Source organism: Malaclemys terrapin, chromosome 9, assembly GCF_027887155.1.
Source record: "Malaclemys terrapin pileata isolate rMalTer1 chromosome 9, rMalTer1.hap1, whole genome shotgun sequence".
NCBI lineage: Eukaryota > Metazoa > Chordata > Testudines > Emydidae > Malaclemys > Malaclemys terrapin.
This window is the reverse complement of record NC_071513.1, coordinates 38495280-38513793: the sequence shown is the minus strand read 5'-3', so window position 1 is coordinate 38513793 and position 18514 is coordinate 38495280. Positions and strand designations below refer to the sequence as shown.

Below are 18514 nucleotides of genomic sequence, written 5' to 3'. Positions count from 1 at the left end.
CATAATACAGACCCGGCTCTTTGTCCCACCACAGTGGTCAGGCTGGCCTAACTGTCCCTTGTCACATTCCCCAGATAACGATTTCAGTGCACCAGCCTTCTCCAGACACGCCAGTTTATTGAGTATCTTCTGCCAGAGACTGCAAGTAATAACAGCAGCATCTCATCTGTTCAGCAAATAGCAACAAGCCGCCTAGAGGGAACATCTCTTTCTCCCTCCATCCCCTTTAGGAAGAGGCATGTTGAGCACAGATCAGCCTGTAAGAAACCTCCTGTGTGGTTAAGGGAACGAGGCTGGGAAACATGGAGCTCAGTGTCTGCAGGAACAAAGTGACTAATGATCAATCCTGGAGCCAGGACATGCTGCACCAGATGAAGGAATTCCCTGACTATACTGGAGAGAGACCATCATGCCTGGCCAGGTGAAAGGCTCACATGAGCGACCCAGAGGCCTTTGCCATCTCTAGTGCTTTCGAGTCAGGCACAGAAAGAGGCGCCCGTTGGAGGCAGTATCAGGTAGAGTCGTGAATTGTACTCAAATCCTCCTCCAAGTTTATTTCAAATACTGTAAAACACACACACACACAAAACACAGACTGAAAAGTATGGGGGTTATGCTGGGTGGGAAGAAGGGGGAACCCTTCCCCTGATGGCTGCACCAGGTCAGACAGTGATGAAGTGAAGCTGCTGCCTTGTTGGGTGCCTCCTCCATCCCACAGGTCTGGATCTTTAGGGTCATCAAGGGTCTTCTAAAACATGCAAAAATAAGAGGGATATTTGAGGGGAGTGCACAAGACCTGGTGCCCAAGCCAGGCCATTCTGGATTCCCAGGAGAAATAATGGAATGTGTCCTTACAGGCCCTGGCCCAGCCAATGGGAATTTCCCACAGCACAAAGGGCAGCTCCTCAAGGAGCAACCCTCCTGCATTTCCACAGCCTTGTGAAAGGAGATACCCCTCCTTTAAAGAGATTTAGCACAGTGGCTGCAGACGCAGGGTTTTGCTAGGCACCACTGGCCACTGTTGCTGCTCTCTCCAGGACAGCTGAATACAGTCCAGCAATGCACACATGGATCCCACTGCCCGGTCTAGTCCCTCAGCCGTCCATATGACATGCAACACAGGAGCGTGCTGCCCACGGCCTCCCACCCAACAGCTGCAGGAGCGCTCTGAGCCTCCCTTCCCGCCACAAGCAGGGAGCAAAGCCCATACACTTCCTTGGGCAGGATTAAGTGGGGCCCATCCCCTAGAGCTGTAACAGCTAAACCGAGGCTGGCCTGTCTGGAGAGGCCCAAAGAACCTCGGGGAGAGCGAAAGAGCAAGGGGCTATCTGAGAGTCAGCATATCCAGTATGTCAGCAGCAGCTTCCAGCTTCACCCGCTACCAGCCTTCATTGGGTGACACTGGGGGGTGTAACTAGCACCCTGCTTTACAGAGGGGAAACTAAGGCACAGAGTGTGATGTGACTGGCCCCAGATCACACAGTGAATCAGAGGCAGAGCGAGGCCACGCCCCATCTCTTGCTTACAGGGGTATGTGTGTTTATTGTGGAAGCTGTAAGGTGAGGGCTGGGTTAGCTACAGTGCCACAAGGCTGGCCACACTGGAACAGACCAGCCCTAACCTGGTACCTGCCTGACACACAAATCGCTGAAGATGCACCAGAGAGAGGAGTGACCCTCCCTACAACACACCTAACTAGGCAACCCTATAATGCAGTGGCTCTTAACCTTTCCAGTACTCCTGGCAGGAGTCTGATTTGTCGTGCATACCCCAAGTTTCACCTAATTTAAAAACTATTTGCTTACAAAATTAGACATTAAAACACAAGTGTCACATCACACTAGTACTGAAAAATTGCTGACTTTCTCATTTTTACCATATAATTATAGATCAATTGGGATATAAATATTGTACTTACATTTCAGTGTATAGTACAGTATAAACAAGTCATTGAGTGAAATTTTAGTGTGTACTGACTTTGCTAGTGCTTTTTATGTAGCCTGTTGTAAAACTAGGCAAATACCTAGATGAGTTGATGTACCCCCTGGAAGACCTGGGTACCCCCGGTTGAGAACCACTGCTACAACGCATGGGAGAATGTGTGGCACCTAACCAGGGCAGGCCACAGGGCATCGAATTCAATGGCAGGGTTAGGGGGTCTTCTCCATTTCACACTGCTCTCCATACTTTCCTTACCCCCTTAGTTCATACAAGCTGTCCCAAAACCTTTCTGGCTACAGCCTCGCCCCTCCCTGGCTGCAGTAATGCAGCCTCCATCCCATCTCACCTGTCATGGAGCCCCAGTGGATTTCTGGATCTGCTCCTTTAGGATAAGGATGCTTTGCCTTTGCTCTGGGGGCAACATGGCGATCTGGTCCGCAGTCAGCTGGAGAACCTGCATGATCAGGGCAGCCTGTGGAGAGAGGGGAGGATCTGCAACACCATGTGCAAGAGCAATTTCCCAAGAGGAAGAGGGCAGCAAAGGGTTACAGAAAAGCGAGTAAAGAGGAAGTTATCCAGAGACCAGGCTGCTGGAGGGAGGGAAGGAGGAGACAGAAGGAAGGCAAAGAGCAGAGCAGTATAAACTCTTATCAACTGAAAGGACCTGGCTCACTGGCCACACCTACAGGAAAAGTTTCAAACCACCTGCCTTGCTGCTGCTTATGAACATTTTCCTGGAAAGCTGCAGGAGCACTAATTCCCCAGGCTGAGTTGGCCCCAGCACAGAAACTACAAGACTTGGAGACTCTTGCTGTGCCAGAGAGAAGGAGTGCTGAGTTCATTCCCACGGCAATGGGGTATCCAGCCTCCATCCCCTCCCTCCGAGCCTGAGTTGCCCTTTGTTTACTCACCTTCTCATGATCTTGGGGGGTGACCTGGTTCTGCCCAGGGCTAAAGCCTCCTGGCTGGCCAGCTCCTTGTACCACTGTCCCTGGCATGGCTCCTGCTTGTATGCCTGCCCCTGGCATACCACCTCCTTGAATGCCTGCCCCTGGCATGTTGGGAACCTGTGGGTACAAAGAGATGGGATGAGCTGGGCCCCTCTGCTCTTGTAGAACTGTGAATAGTCTGGATTCAGTCACAGAAAGCACAATGCATGCACTAGAACGTAAAGCAGATAACAAGTCCCTGGCACCATGAAAGATTGATACCTATGCCCAGATGGGGGCTGAAAGTGGGGTGCCACGAGGAACAAGGAAATAGGCCCCCCAAGTTCAAGAGATCTTAGTCCATGTAACCCTGGCAATAACAGCAGAAGGCCGGAGGAAGGCTGGCCTTGTGGCTAAGACGCTGGATTCGACTAAGGGCAGTTGGGTTCAGTTCCGAGCTCTGTCATCAACACCCCTGTGATCTTAGGCAAGTCACTTAGGGCCAGATTTGAATGTAAGAATGACCATACTGGGTCAGACCAAAGGTCCATCTAGTCCAGTATCCTGTCTTCCGACAGTGGCCAATGCCAGGTGCCCTAGAGGGAATGAACAGAACAGGTAATCATCAAGTGATCCATCCCCTGTCGCCCATTCCTAGCTTCTGACAAACAGAGGCTAGTGACACTATCCCTGCCCATCCTGGCTAACAGCCATTGAAGGACCTATCCTCCATGAACTTATCTAGCTCTTTTTTGAACCCTGTTATATAGTCTTGGCCTTCACAACATCCTCTGGCAAGGAGTTCCACAGGTTGACTGTGTGTTGTGTGAAAAAATACTTACTTTTGTTTGTTTTAAACCTGCTGCCTATTAATTTCATTTGGTGACCCCTAGTTCTTGTGTTATGAGGAGTAAATAACACTTCCTTACTTACTTTCTCCACACCAGTCATGATTTGTAGACCTCTATCATATCCCCCCTTAGTCATCTCTTTTCCTAGCTGAAAATCCCAGTCTTATTAATCTCTTCTCATATGGCAGCCATTTCATGCCCCTAATAATTTTTGTTGCCCTTTTCTGAACATCTTCCAATTCCAATATATCTTTTTTGAGATGGGGAAACCACATATGCACGCAGTATTCAAGATGTGGGTGTATCATGTATTTATAAAGAAGCAATATGATATTTTCTGTCTTCTTATCTATCCTTTTCTTAATGATTCCCAACATTCTGTTTGCTTTTTTGACTGCTGCTGCACATTGAGTGGATGTTTTCAGACAACTATCCACGACTCCAAGATCTCTCTCTTGAGTGGTAACAGCTAATTTAGACCCCATCATTTTATATGTATAGTTGGGATTATGTTTTCCAATGTGCATTACTTTGCATTTATCAACATTAAATTTAATTTGCCATTTTGTTGCCCAGTCACACAGTTTTGAGAGATCCTTTTGTAGCTCTTCACAGTCTGCCTGAGACTTAACTATCTTGAATCGTTTTGTATCATCTGCAAATTTTGCCACCTCACTGTTTACCCCTTTTCCCAGATCATTTATGAATAAATTGAATAGGACTGTTCCCAGTACAGACCCCTGGGGGACACCACTAGTTACCTCTTTCCATTCTGAAAACTCACCATTTATTCCAACCCTTTGTTTCCTATCTTTTAACCAGTTACCAATCCATAAGAGGACCTTCCCTCTTATCCCATGACAGCTTACTTTGCTTAAAAGCCTTTGGTCAGGGACTTGTTTAAGGCATTCTGAAAATCTAAGTACACTATATCCACTGGATCCCCCTTGTCCACATGCTTGTTGGTCCCCTCAAAGAATTCTAGTAGATTGGTGAGGCATGATTTCCCTTTACAAAAACCATTTTGACTCTTCCCCAATAAATTATGTTAATCTAGGTGTCTGACAATTTTCTTCTTTACTATAGTTTCAACCAGTTTGCTTGGTACAGAAGTCAAGCTTATCGGCCTGTAATTACCAAGGTCACCTCTGGAGCCCTTTTTAAAAATTGGCATCTCATTAGCTATCCTACAGTCAATTGGTCCAGAAGCTGATTTAAATGATAGGTTACAAACTACACTTAGTAGTTTTGCAATTTCACATTTGAGTTCCTTCAGACCTCTTGGGTGAATATCATCTGGTCCTGGTGACTTATTACTGTTTAGTTTATCAATTTGTTCCAAAACCTCCTCAAAAGACACCTCAATCTGGGACAGTTCCTCAGATTTGTCACCTAAAAAGAATGGCTCAGGTTTGGGAATCTCCCTCACATCCTCAGCCATGAAAACCTAAGCAAAAAATTAATTTTGTTTCTCCACAATGGCCTTATCATTCTTGAGTGCTCCTTTAACATCTCGATCATCCAGTGGCCCCACTGGTTGTTTAGTTTCTGCTTCTGATGTACTTAAAAAATGTTTTGCTATTACTTTTTGAGGTTTTGGCTAGCTGTTCTTCAAATTCTTTTTTGGCCTTCCTAATTATATTTTTATACTTCATTTGCCAGAATTTATGCTCCTTTCTATTTTCCTCACCAGGATTTAACTTCCACTTTTTAAAGGATGCCTTTTTGCCTCTCACTGCCTCTTTTACTTTCTTGTTTAGCCACAGTGGCATTTTTTTGGTTCTCTGTTTTTTACTTTGGGGTACGCATTTAAGTTGAGCCTCTATTATGGGGTCTTTAAAAAGTTTCCATGCAGCTTGCAGGGATTTCTGAAATTAAATGCTACAGTGTTGGGCTGCTGTGGTGTTTTCCCCACCACAAGGATGTTAAATTTAATTCTATTATGGTCACTATTACCAAACGGTCCAGCTACATTCACCTCTTGGACCAGATCCTGTGCTCCACTTAGGACTAAATTAAGAATTGCCTCTCCTCTTGTGGGTTCCAAGAGTAGCTGCTCCAAGAAGCAGTCACTTTAACTGTCAGGAAACATAATCTCTGCATCCCGTCCTGAGGTGACATGTACCCAGTCAATATGGGGATAGTTGAAATCCCCCCCCATTGTTGTTATTGATTTTTTTTATTTTTATAGCCTCTCTAATCTCCCTGAGCATTTCACAGTCACTATCACCATCCTGGTCAGATGGTTCGTAATATATCCCTACTGCTACATTCTCATGATTAGAGCATGGCATTACTATTGTGGAAGTGGAGAAAGGGATAAAGGGAATTTGAACATAGAGATCTTAGTTGGTCTCTAGGAACAGAGCAAGAGTCCAGGCTAACAAAGTCAGGCAGACACTGACTCTAATAACGTGAGACTTGAAGGAACGACCTAGGCGGGTAGAAAGTGAGAAAGCGAATGGGAACAGACAGTAAGAGATTCTGTTTTGACCTTGTGTTAGATAAGAATGGAATCTAGACTGTAGCAGAAATTAATGAGAAGAGTGAGATATCAGGAAGAAATATGGATAACAAAATGCAGCTGTTGCTCATTATTATAGGTAACAAAAAGGTATAAAAGCTTGCTCTAATTGTTTATGTATCAGAGACCTGCCTGGAGGTGAATCCCTGCCAGTGTGCTCTCTCTCCTCTTTGCAATTGCTTGAGAATAAAGACTGTCTCTGACTTGCTGTACCCAACCCAAGCATGAAGGCCTGTTTTCTTCCACAATTTGGTGCCGTGACTTGGAAAAAAAAAACTGTGGAAAAAAACAGGCCTCCACGCTTGGGTTGGGTTGGGTACAGCAATCCATAGCACTATCCATTGAGATTCTATGGTACAGTTTGGTTCATTTAAGATTTTTATTTCATTTGATTCTACGCTTTCTTTCACATATAGTGCCACTCCCCCACCAGCATGACCTATTCCAGGGATGGGCAAACTACGGCCCGCAGGCTGGATCCGGCCCCTCAGGGCTTTGGATCCAGCCCGTGGGATTGCCACCCCCATGGCACTGCGGGCCCCGCACCGCTCCCAGAAGCGGACGACACCACGTCCCTGCAGCCCCTGGGGAAGGGGGGGCAGAGGGCTCCGTGCGCTGCCCTTGCCTGTGGGTACCTCCCACGAAGCTCCCATTGGCCAGGAATGGGGAACTGCGGCCAATGAGAATTTCGGGGGAGGTACCCACAGGCAAGGGTAGCGCGTGGAGCCCTCTGCTCCCCCTCCCCTAGGGGCTGTAGGGACATGGTGCTGGCTGCTTCCCGGAGTGGCGCAAGGCCAGGGCCAGGGCCAGGGCCGGGGCAGGCAGGCAGCCTGCCCTGGCCCCGCTGCACTCCACTGCCAGCCCGGAGCAGCTCCAGGTAAGTGGCGCCGGGCAGGAGCCCCCATCCCGAACCCCTCCTGCACCCCGCATCCCAACCCCCTGTCCTGAGCCCCGCCTGTACCCCAACCCCCTGCCGCACCCTGCACTCCCTCCTGCACCCCAACCCCCTTCCCTGAGCCCCCTTGTACACCCCGCACCCTGCCTCTGCCCCAACCCCTTACCCTGAGCCCTTTCCTGCACACCGCACCCCCTCCCATACCCTGCACTCCCTCCCGCACCCCAACGCCCTGCCCCAGCTCTACATTCATAGCCCTGCATGCAATTTCCCCACCTTGATGTGGCCCTCAGGCCAAAAAGTTTGCCCACCCCGACCTATTCTGTCCTTCCAATATATTTTGTACCCTGGTATTACTGTGTCCCATTGATTATCGTCATTCCAAGTTTCCGTGATATCAATATCCTCATTTAATATGAGGCACTTTAGTTTCCCCATATTATTATTATTATGACTTCTATCATTTGTATATAAGCACTTTAAAAACTTGTCACTTTTTAGCTTTTTAACTTGTACAGGTCTTTAGACACCTAACTCCCACTGAAATCAATAGGACCTAAACACCTCTAAAAATCTGGCCCTTAGTCTCCCTGTGCCTCAATTCTCTTCGTGGAATGGGACTGCATTCCCCTACCTTACAGCAGGGATTTGAGGAGAAATCTGTCAACAAGTGTGAGGCACTCGCTATTGCCTGAGGAGTGCAGGTGAGCTGGCCTGCTCCCCAGAGGTGCTGCTCCCCACAGAAATGTCCTGGCTCAGTACCTGGCTCCCTCAAGCTAGCAGAGCTGGAAGCATGGCAGGGGCAGAGCGGGAAGAGCAAAAGGGAAAACATGCCTCCCCCCAGTGCAGCGTGGTTAGGCCTGGCAGAGGAGAGGGCAAGTCACAGGAAGAGGCCGAGGGGCCGAAGTGGCCTGGGGGTCCCTACACTTTTTCCAAACCTCACCTATATGTATTGTGAGTTCCACACAAGAGAGGTCAGGAGAACGATGCAGGTTGGCACGTGTGTTATAGCTTGGACAAGAGCCAGCAGCCCCAGGTCCCTGCAGCCCACATGGTAATACCCTGATGCTAGCTAGTAGGGGATGCCCTGACCTAGGATCCCTTGGGAGGGGGAATGCTATCAATTCCCTGCTGGTAGGCCTTGCAGCATTACAAGTGGGATGCAGGCTGTTAAAGAATTGACATCACCTAGAACCCTGCCACTAAGTGCTTGTTGTTATCTATTAGATTAAGACTAAAGCAGAAGACGCTGTGTGTACCTGTCTAGGTCCTTGAGGGCCACTTGCTCCCAAGTTAAGTGGCCCAGGTCCTTGAATTCCACCAGGCATTGGGCCCCTTGGGTTGGGGCCAGGACCCCTGGGCTCCATCCCTCTGGGTTCCATCCCTCTGGCATCCATGCCTCTGGCATCCATCCCTCTAGGCTCCATGCCTCTCGGTTCCATCCCTCTAGGCTCCATGCCTCTCGGCTCCATGCCTCTCGGTTCCATGCCCCTGGGCTCCATGCCTCTCGGCTCCATGCCCCTGGGCTCCATGCCTCTCGGCTCCATGCCCCTGGGCTCCATCCCTCTCGGTTCCATCCCTCTGGGCTCCATGCCTCTCGGTTCCATGCCCCTGGGATCTCTTCCACCTGCAGAGAAAAAACATGCCATAAGCAAACCACTGGAAGGGAATTGTGTGTGGGAGAATGTTGGGGGCACAGACCCACTTTTGAAAGTTAAGCCTCCTTTGGTTTAATGACTGGCAGAAAACCAAGACGGGTCAGGGACGGTGTGTGAACGGCACCTGCTTTTGGAAAATGACAAATTTGAACTTCTCCTCCCCTTGCCCTGTGTAACTACACCTTCCCTTCCCCCCAGTGCCTCCCTCCAACCCTGTGTAACTTTCTCTGCATCTCACTTCACTGTTGAAATGTCCCACTTTCCCATTTTCCTCACATCCCTGGGTAACCGGCTCCTCTCTTGGTCATTTCACGTTTCATTTACAGCCATCCTCTCACCTCGAGCATCCATCAAAGGCCCTCTAGGTTCTCCCATCAATGGCCTGGGTTCTCCCATTGGTCCTCCCCTCATTTCATGTGGGGGTGGGCCACGATTGTCATGGCCAGGCATATGGTGCATGGGTGGACCCTGGTGGGGTGGCCCAAGGTAACCTCTGTAGAGAGAGAGAAGGAAAACAGAGCAGAAGGAGAAAGGTGAATCGGACACAAGCTTGGCACCGAGCAGGTACAGTATTTTGACCAAAGCACAAAGCCAGCTGCACAGAAAATGGGGGAGTTTGGCACATAGGGATGGATGCTAATATTTCCACCTCGCCTAGTCAGTCTGAGTGGCCACGAATACCATCCTCCCTTCCTGCTGCACAGCTATGTGTACCTGGATCGCCAACATGGGACCCAGCAGTTCACCCGCAGGCAGTGCCACTTAACCAACACTCCGACCACAAGAGGCGGGGAGTCAGAGCCTCAAAGGCTCAGATTGGTACCGATTCATCCTTTGGCCCACTCACCTGGGCTCCACTTCTCCAGTAACTGAAAGCAGGGTCCCTCCACGTGGGTCATTTGGGGCATCTCCCAGAAGGCCCCGGGGTGGTGGGCCGCTAGCAGGTAATGGTCCACGCTGCATAGGGGCCCTCGGGTCTGGCATGGGCACTGCCAGGGAGGCAAGCAAGGGAAATTACTGAGGTCAAGCATTGGCAAGAACAATCACACCAAAGTCCTCCTGTGAGACAGCACCACTCCTGTTGCCCCTGGCAGTGAGGTGCAACCGAATCCCATCCCCAGTGCTTCCTGTAGCTCACAGACACACACTGGTTTTGGACAGAGTCAACACTGCTGTCCACGATGTAGCTTGAAGCGATGCACAGCAAACAGGAAGGAAATCTTCCCATAGACAACACTGCAGCTCACAGAAGCGGGTACCCTCAGTGCTAAGTTCAGACCTTCCTGTCCCCCACAGCGACTGCCATGGCTTGTTGACAAAAGTCAAGAACCAAGATCACAGTAACTACCAACAAGTCTGGTCACACCCAGCGTGAGTCACAAGGTCAGCTGTGAGCCTAGACAGCCCAGATCAAACCCGGTCACCCCACGTCCATGAGGTCCAAAAGCCGAGCATGAGCCTGGATGGCCTCCTCTCTCCTGTCTGTTTCCACATGTACTGGGTTAATCTCCTACCCCTCTATGCAGAACCCTAGGCTAGTCTCTCCTCCTACATCGGGGGGCAGCTCTGCCTTTGACAAGTGTTCATTTCCACACTGGGCAGACTACACAGAGCAGTCCCACGACCCCAAGTGAAGAGAACCCTAGTGCTGAAGTCCAGGCTTTTTCCATGCATTCCACACTAAGCCCCGTGACAAAGGGAGCTGGCAGCTGTCATGGATACCTTGAACTCGCTCAATAGATGCAGGCCTGGCAGGTCCCACGGGCGAGAGCTGCAGGTTTCCTGGGTGAGCAGCAGGAAAAGAGGGAAAAGAGCAGACACATAAATAGCGCACGCGCACACACACACCACAGACCCACTAGTGCTGCACAGACGCCTTTGCCTCAGCGGAGTGAGCGCGTTCCTCGTAAGGCAGGCTCCCACAGAATCAGACTGCTTATTTTAAAGAGATGCTGCCAATCTTGCAGGCCTGGCTTTGTCAGATCTTCCCACTGGATGGAGACCATCGAACGCCACTCCTGTGAGGAGGATGGCCTCTTCTACATGGCTTGAAAAGCCCACTCACCTAGGCACTATTTTCCCTGGTCACTGTGTGGCGGAGGGGACAGGGACCTACACCATCAAGTTCTGTTGCATTTACACTTTCATTTAAAATATATTACATTTGTAGCCCTTACAGTTTCAGAATAACCTTCTGTAAGTGGGAGGCAGCATGAGGTGGTCAGGCTGTGCCTGAGTGCGCAGGAGACAGCTCCACTGCCTCTGCTCAGAGCTTCCCCAAGCAGACACAGAAATTAACAAAAGTCTGGTTCAGTTTCATCACTGCTATTCAAAGCCCTGCAAACAGCAGGGAAGCTGCTAAGAATTATTTCATGTGGTTGCTTCTTGGCAAAGCTCTGGCAGCAGTGGGGAGGCACTGGGGCTGTTCATGGGGGTGAAGGACCCAAAGATGAAATCACAACAAGCCTCTCTCAGATTCAGCTGCTTTTAAGGTATGTACAAATATGAGATCCCAAAAGGAATTTACCATGTTTTGTTAGAAGGCTGAGGGAGGATATTCACTCTCCCAATGTCCCACAATATGAAAGAACAGGGATCCCTTTGTTGTGATAAATTGGGGCCACTGGACAATGAGATGTCCCCACTTTAACTGTCTAATTGCATTAAATCGCATTCCAAGACACTGGTGTACAGCCTTCCACTTAGGGAGGGAGGACTACGCAAAACATCTCCATAGAAACACACTCTGCTTTGATCATCACTCCACACACATCACTATTCTGTGCAAAAGAAAAGGTACTGCTCCCTCTCCTGGACAAGCAAAAGAAAGCACAGGAGACTCAACAGTAGCAAATAGCAGGCAACAGGCTGGCTCGCCCACACCTGGACATGCAAAGTACCAGAAGGAGAGTTACTGGAGAAGGAATCACTCTCCCTGCTCACTATACTCACAGACAGACAGAAGGACAGGTGCACACAGACAGGCTGGGAAAACTTTTACACATTCAGTTAGCTTGGGGAGATTCCCTGCTCTGTCAACAACTCTGTTGGCATGTGGCCTTGAACGTCTCAACGTCCTGGCCTGGAAATAGGTATCCCTATGACACGTTGCATCGAACATGGATTAACTGACATCTGGTTTACCTTGTCCACGTTCCAAGGGCACTGGTCCACCTCCTGGCATCCCGACCTGAGGCTGCATTCCACCTGGGAGGGAAGAGCAGAGAACTCACAACTCCTCTCTCTGGTTATTTGTTCCCACAGCCCTCACTATTCTGCTCCTATAAAGATGCCCCACCCTGCCACTGGCAGACAGATTTCTACCTGGCCTAACAGGCCGTAGAGACAGAGTGACCCCCTCCAGTTGGCTGACCCAAGAGTTACTCCCTAGGCTTCAAATCTTCCACATGTGCAACTGCCTCTCTTAAAAGCCTGCAAGGCCCCCGTACTCATGGGGCATGTTGTCCCTGCAGAAGCTTTGGGAAACTTTTATAGTTTGCAGTTCAGACATGCTCACGGAGCTCACCTCCAGGAGCCAAGGGGCCAGGGCCTGGGCCGGCTACGGAGGCTGGCATCTGTCCTGGGGCTGGCACTCCACCCTGCATAGGAGGCTGCATCAGAGGAGGAGCTCCATTTACATGCATGCCACCCTGTAGAGGGAAGAAATCACATTGAGAGCCCCTTCTCACCAACAGACATGAGCATCGCCCACTGCACCAGGGTTGCAGGCGGAGAACCCCTCCTCACAACGCTTCCCCACACACCAGGGTTTCACACAGAGAAGCCTTCTCAACAACACACACTTACATCTTCCACATGGAGACTTCACACCCTTAACCTCCATCTCAATAATGTGGGTTGAACAAACAGATTCTTACTATGGGCTGTGGCTGGGATGATGGGGGATTCTGCTGGTTCATCTGTGCATTAGGACCTGGCCCAGGCCCGGGTCCAGGCCCAGGCCCGGGCCCTGGAACTGGCTGTGGGTTGCCTGGAATCAGAGGTGGAACACTGGTCTGACGATGCAGAATTTTCTAAGGGCAGAAGATGGAGGAGAAAGAAGTTGTGCATGCACCAACTAGACATGGCCATTCCGGGAATCCACCCACAGCCCCACCTCTCCAGACAAGTGTCTCCGTCGATCCCAGACTGAGGAGCGGGATCATACATACCAGAGCGATCTCTGGATCGACGATCCTCATCACCACTTGGGCCTGGAGCAGGGCATATGCCAGCTGAGGGTTCTGGAGCAGCATGTTCCGTGCCTCCTGAGGGCTGTTCTGCACACACAACTAAAGAGCAACACACAGATCAGAGCTCTCAATGGGTCTCGCTGCTGCTGTGCAGTATTAAGCCCTTCGCTGATAACTGTTGCTGCAACCCCATGGGGGCAGCGACGTTCCTGGAAATGCAGGAATGGCAATATCTCAAAGGGAGGAGCGTTTTGCTTCATTTGCCTGGTACGTTACACGGTGCTGGCATGGTTAATAAAACAACCAATAATGCACCTGAGAGACTCACGCTGTGGACTATCTGAAACACAAGGACAGTTAATAATGAAATCACACAGCTCAGGCTGCTCACAAAAATGTGCCTGATCCACATCCTATTGTCCATGATCATCTCCTCTTCTCCATGTCCACAGTATTAGCCAAACCAAGGAGTGAAAATAGGGAAGTAGGACACTAGACAGCCCAGCTCTCCACAACAGCAAGTCCAGCTGTTAGACCAACTCACGTCCTCGTCCAACCTGCTTATATTCCTCATGGCAGCACCTCAGATACTGATTGACCCTCTGGACCATTCTACCCTGCAGCAGCAGTGGCACATATGAGGCATTAACAGGAGTGACAATGTCACAGAGTTGTGAGTGAGGAACTGGTGCTGCCCGTTTTTTCGTGTGATGGGGGTGGGATTATTCTGCACTGTAAGACCACGGTTGCAAGTTCGTGACTTGGTTCCAGCCACTTCGCTCCCACTCACCTTCATCTGTTTCATCAGCTCAAACATCTGCTCAGGCGGCAGGCTGGCAACTGCTCTGCTGATAGACTCTGGAGCATCTTCAGGATTTATAGGGTCTCCATATGGTGACTCTATGATAGGGGCACCAGTGCCCAAGCCTGGCAGGGATAGAGAGGGGAAGACAAAGAGGAAAGGTTAAACACACAAGTGTCCTGGGAACCCTAAGCTGCTGGTCTCAGTCTCGTTTCACATCACAGGAGTCACCAGCACAATTGCTGGTGCTTTCTCGCACTGACCCCTTCAGCTGAAAGGCCAATAACTCAAGGATGATGTACGCACAGCTGCATCTTCACAAGCAGGAGGGAGGGAAATGTACTTTTGAAACACAGATTCAGGAGCACCATTCTGCAGTTGGAGAGTATATGGGTCACTGACTAAAAGTCTGGGCTCTGAACATGCCCGGAATTCCTACTAAGTCAATTAGGAGTTGAGGGCTGTGCCATGGTTCACTAGAAAGATTGTTTCACACAGATCTGCAATACAGTCTCCTACATGAGCTAGGACCCCGGATGTCACAATAATGTGGCTATTCTTCATATACCTCTTTGTCAAATGTGGAGCTTCATTAATCACAAAAAGCAGTATGGGTAGGGTTTGTCTGGTCATGGAAATTACAATCTCCACAAAAACTTCTACTTGCTATCTTACCTGCAGCACATCAGCTATCTGTGAGCTTTTCATTGTCAACCTCATCCCGATTCAGGTGGGGGTCTAGATTTTGTGTCTTGGCTAGTAGATTTTTATTACAGATTTGTAAGGCTGGTTTAGGCCAAACATTATGGTAACATTAACCCCCTCAACCCAAAGTTCAGACTCACTCTTCAGTTCCTCCTTATTCTTCTCGCTGGCTGCGTTGTCCACACGCAACGCCCTCCCGCTGAACTCACGCCCATTCAGGTTCCGCATGGCGCTGAGCGCTGTCTCCTGATCTTGGTACTCACAAAAGCCATATCCTTTTGGTTTGCCTGTCTCCCTGTCATACACCAACCTGGATGGCAGAGCCGAAAGAATCACAGGCATTAGATGCAGTAACGGCACATGGGGAGAGTATTACACAATACCACAGCATTTTCTAGACTAGTAATGCCATCTCCATACCCTCTATTCAGTCCCCAACAGGATGACGGACTACCTCATTCGAAGCTTGTGTCTGCCAAGTATGCCTGAGACCCATCTGCTTGTGGCTGGAGTGCTGATAAGTGCAGAATTGGCTACAGCTGAGATCACCTGTCTGTTTATGGGAGATGCCAAAAAGATAAACAGTTCTCACCTGAAACTGACGACAGGTCCGACCTCTGAGAAAATGTCCTTTAGCTGCTCCTCTGTGGCTTCGTATGGGATATTCCCCACTATGGGAGAGGGGAGCAACATATCAGTACAGACATCAAGTATCAGGAAAAAACACAGGCATGAACATCTCTCCATGAGAAGACAGGAAAGAATAGAAATGAACCCAGGGATGGCTGCATGAACACACACACAGACAGGTTTCTGGCAATCTGCTGCAGGACTGCAGACTTTTGTGTATATACACCATTGCTCCTGATGCTCATGTTGGTGCAGTGTCCCATTGCTAGTACAGAATCCAGGCTGGGGCACATTTTAGGACTTTGGTGATGTGCCTCAACCCAGGTACAGGTCAGAAGGGAATTTCAGGAAAGTGTGTAGTTGTTTCTTAAACTAATGGTTCCTATTATGGGCTGGATACTACTACTTATGTTTCAGGATTTTGTGGACTAGTCCACCAAACTCTTCCCCTCCCCCAAGCTTAATGATGAGCCTCTGGTCTCCAGAATGCCAAAGCTGCCTGCCTCCCTTTCAGTTGTGCTGCCCAACCCACCATGGAGCGTAGAGTGCTCATAAAAGTAGGATTAGGAGCAGCCCAAGAGCTCCATGAGAGCTTAGAATGTACATAATCCAATGGGAGATAGCAGGCAATGGCTAGTACTACTGAAGTCCAAACAGGAAGATTTGCCTGAAAAGGTTAGGAATCACCATCTGAGAAGATCTGACCTTATTTGTCAGATGAGTGGGTCATACACTGCATCAGTGAATCACAAAACAGTGGGGCAATACTGGTGCAAGTTCCTTCTTTCTCCCCATTTTTACTACCATGCTGGTATCAATCAGTGCAGGACACAGGTATGTACAATACAATACAGGGACTACAGCGAGCCTGGGACAGCTTCCTAACCCTTTATTAGAGGAATGGCAGGTCTCATTTCATGCTTTTTCTGCCACTCTTTTCCTATCTGTTTTAGTGAAAATATTGGTGGAATATTTAGTTTAATCAGGTTTGGTGGTTCCACTTGCCTGAGGAGTATGAAGGGCCCATGCTGAGGAAGGTAAAGGGGACAGCGCTATGATTTTCCACAGCACACCAAGGTGTCTCTGCATCCAGGGCCCAATCCAAAATCTACTGATGTCTCTGGACTTTGGCCCGGGCCCTTAATCAGTGCAGAACAGTCAAAAACTGTGTGTATACTTTTTAACTCCACTCATCACATCAATGACCAAAGAACGTGAACACAGAAAGGCTCTGAGGAGGATGACACGGCGGAGGCTCGGAGTAGGAAAATTGGATTTCAGATAGAGGAGCAGATCACTGGTCCATCAGTTCCACTATCACTGGCCAGTACTTGATGCTTCGGAGGAATGCAGCTCCTGAATCCTGTTACACACCAGGCTGATTGCACACTTCTGCACATCACTTGGAGGGAGGGAAGGGGGAATCCTACAGGTAGTTATCCTGTGACCTGAAGTATGTGATGTGATTACTTCATCTCAGCTTGTATAACAACCAATATCTCCTACAATTATCCAGCCCCTTTTAAAACCCCTCTGCAATGTGACTCCATGACACTCCAGAGCAGCAAATCCCAGAGGTTGACTAAGTGCAGCAGAAAGACATTTTCTTTAGTTTGTTCCTAGAGTACCTGCTATGACTTTGAGTAACACATTCTTTTATAATGGGAAAGGCAAAGGAGGTACTGCAATTTTCACTAACCCCTTCTAGTCACGTCTAATTCTTCCTTGTCCTGATTAAATAATCACAGCTTTTAAAAACTTTCCATATACATAAGCCACTTATACAATACCAATTAATCAACACCTTTGGTCCATACAAACTGGGTACACTACACCAAATAAAAACACACCACATTCTGTACCAACCCCACAATAGAGGGATGCTTATGATGCATCTCTGTGCAGGTGACATGCATAAGAACAGAGCTCTCTGGAAAACGGAAATTCCATTCCAAAAAAACCTTAAGAGTTTCCAAGTTTTTTCATTCCAATTCAGAACAAAAAGTCAAAAGAACTGAAATTCCCCAAAAATGGTTTGGGAAACAATGAAACATTCCCACTGCCAAGCTCCCCACCTAGCAGATGAGCTGGCTTCCCAGCTCCCTAGGATCACTGGCTGCCTGAGGTGCCTAACTGGCAGGCTGCTAGGTTGCATGGCTATCAGGGGATCCCAAACTCCCTGCCAGGCAGACAACTTGGGAACTGAATAAGACGGCTACCATCTTTCCTTGGAAATTTTTTACCAGCTGTACACAAGAGGTAGTACAGCAGAAAAGAGCTTTCAGATTGAAAGCAAAAAATGTTCATATCTATATATAGTACGCCCCGTAGATACTTTAGCATTTTTATGCACTTGCGACACTTCAGTCACCACTTGCTCAGGGTAAGTAAAGCATCTCTAGCTTTCTAAGTCAGCTTTACAATAAGGAACAGGTGAGTTTTAGTGCCTGAGCTGGTAGACTTTCATGTCTGTTTTGCAAGGCTGCACTGTGAGCTTAATTTCCCTTTTACTACCTGCCTTAGGTTTTCATGTGATGCCCAAGGCAATGGTCTCTTCTGTGCTGCTCCCCCTTACTGCAACAGGCCCCAGGGAAGGCTTTGGGGGCAGGAGATCACATTGCTGTGGGTATTATCTCTCTCCAGCCACTATCTGGTGAGTCACAGATAGCACAAGCAGAGGTTTGAGAAGTGTTTTATTGAGAACCCATTCTGCTCAGAAACACATATTATTTATTTCTGGGGGTCCGTTTCTGACACCAGCTTTGCGACATCACAATGATCACTGCAACAAGTTGCCGTGATGTCACAGAGAAAGAGAGTGTGGCCTCTATGGAAGGGTCCCTGGTTGTGGGGAAGGGGCGGAGAAGGGGATCTCTACAGGAGGGCTGCTCTGTGGGCCTCTGTCGAGGGAAAGCGCTGGGGTGAGTCTCTGTTCCAGGGCAGTGGGTCTAACCGGGGGTGAGAGGGCACCTGGCAGAGGGATGCTCCGGGGGGGATTCCGTGCTCTGAGGAGTGGAGAGGGGAGAGCCGGGATGGGGGCGGGTCTCGGGCGCAGAGGAGGCGGGAGGGAGGTCCGGGAAGCAGATATGGATGGGGGGTCCCGGGCGTTGCCCCCCCAGTGACATAGCTGGGTGAGGGAGTATTGGGGTCTCTGTCCCGGGGGCGGAGGGGGTCTCGCTCCCCGGCTCCTGCTCACCGAACACGGAGCGCAGCGAGCGATCCACCGCGGGGTCCCGCACCGCCAGCCCCGCCATCCTTCACCCACCGCCGGTGCAGCGCTTCCAGTCTCCCCCCCCTTCCGGCACCCTCGTGCTCCGGCTGGAAACAAGCACAGCCACTTCCGTTCCGCTCGAGCCCCGCCAAGGCTCCGGGGCGCTTCCGGGAGC

The 18514-nt window shown here is 49.6% G+C and overlaps 1 protein-coding gene across 2 annotated transcripts; it reads right to left on the bottom strand.

Moving 5' to 3' along the window:
- Nucleotides 1-528: 528 nt before the first annotated feature.
- Nucleotides 529-18466, bottom strand: CSTF2 (cleavage stimulation factor subunit 2). Of its 2 annotated transcripts, XM_054039747.1 has the most exons (15): nt 18325-18466; nt 15091-15169; nt 14639-14808; nt 13782-13918; nt 12971-13090; nt 12677-12832; nt 12325-12448; nt 11943-12005; nt 10521-10580; nt 9646-9787; nt 9137-9291; nt 8400-8767; nt 2853-3008; nt 2288-2413; nt 529-748 (listed from the first exon to the last, which is right to left on the bottom strand). In XM_054039747.1, exons 1-14 carry the CDS (start codon nt 18380-18382, stop codon nt 2291-2293), a joined length of 1911 nt encoding a protein of 636 aa, XP_053895722.1. In that variant the 5' UTR covers nt 18383-18466; the 3' UTR covers nt 529-748; nt 2288-2290. The 2 variants fall into 2 exon arrangements, with proteins under 2 accessions (XP_053895722.1, XP_053895723.1); XM_054039748.1 differs by lacking the exon at nt 10521-10580 and having other exon boundaries at nt 18325-18464.
- Between the last annotated feature and the right edge of the window lie 48 nt (nt 18467-18514).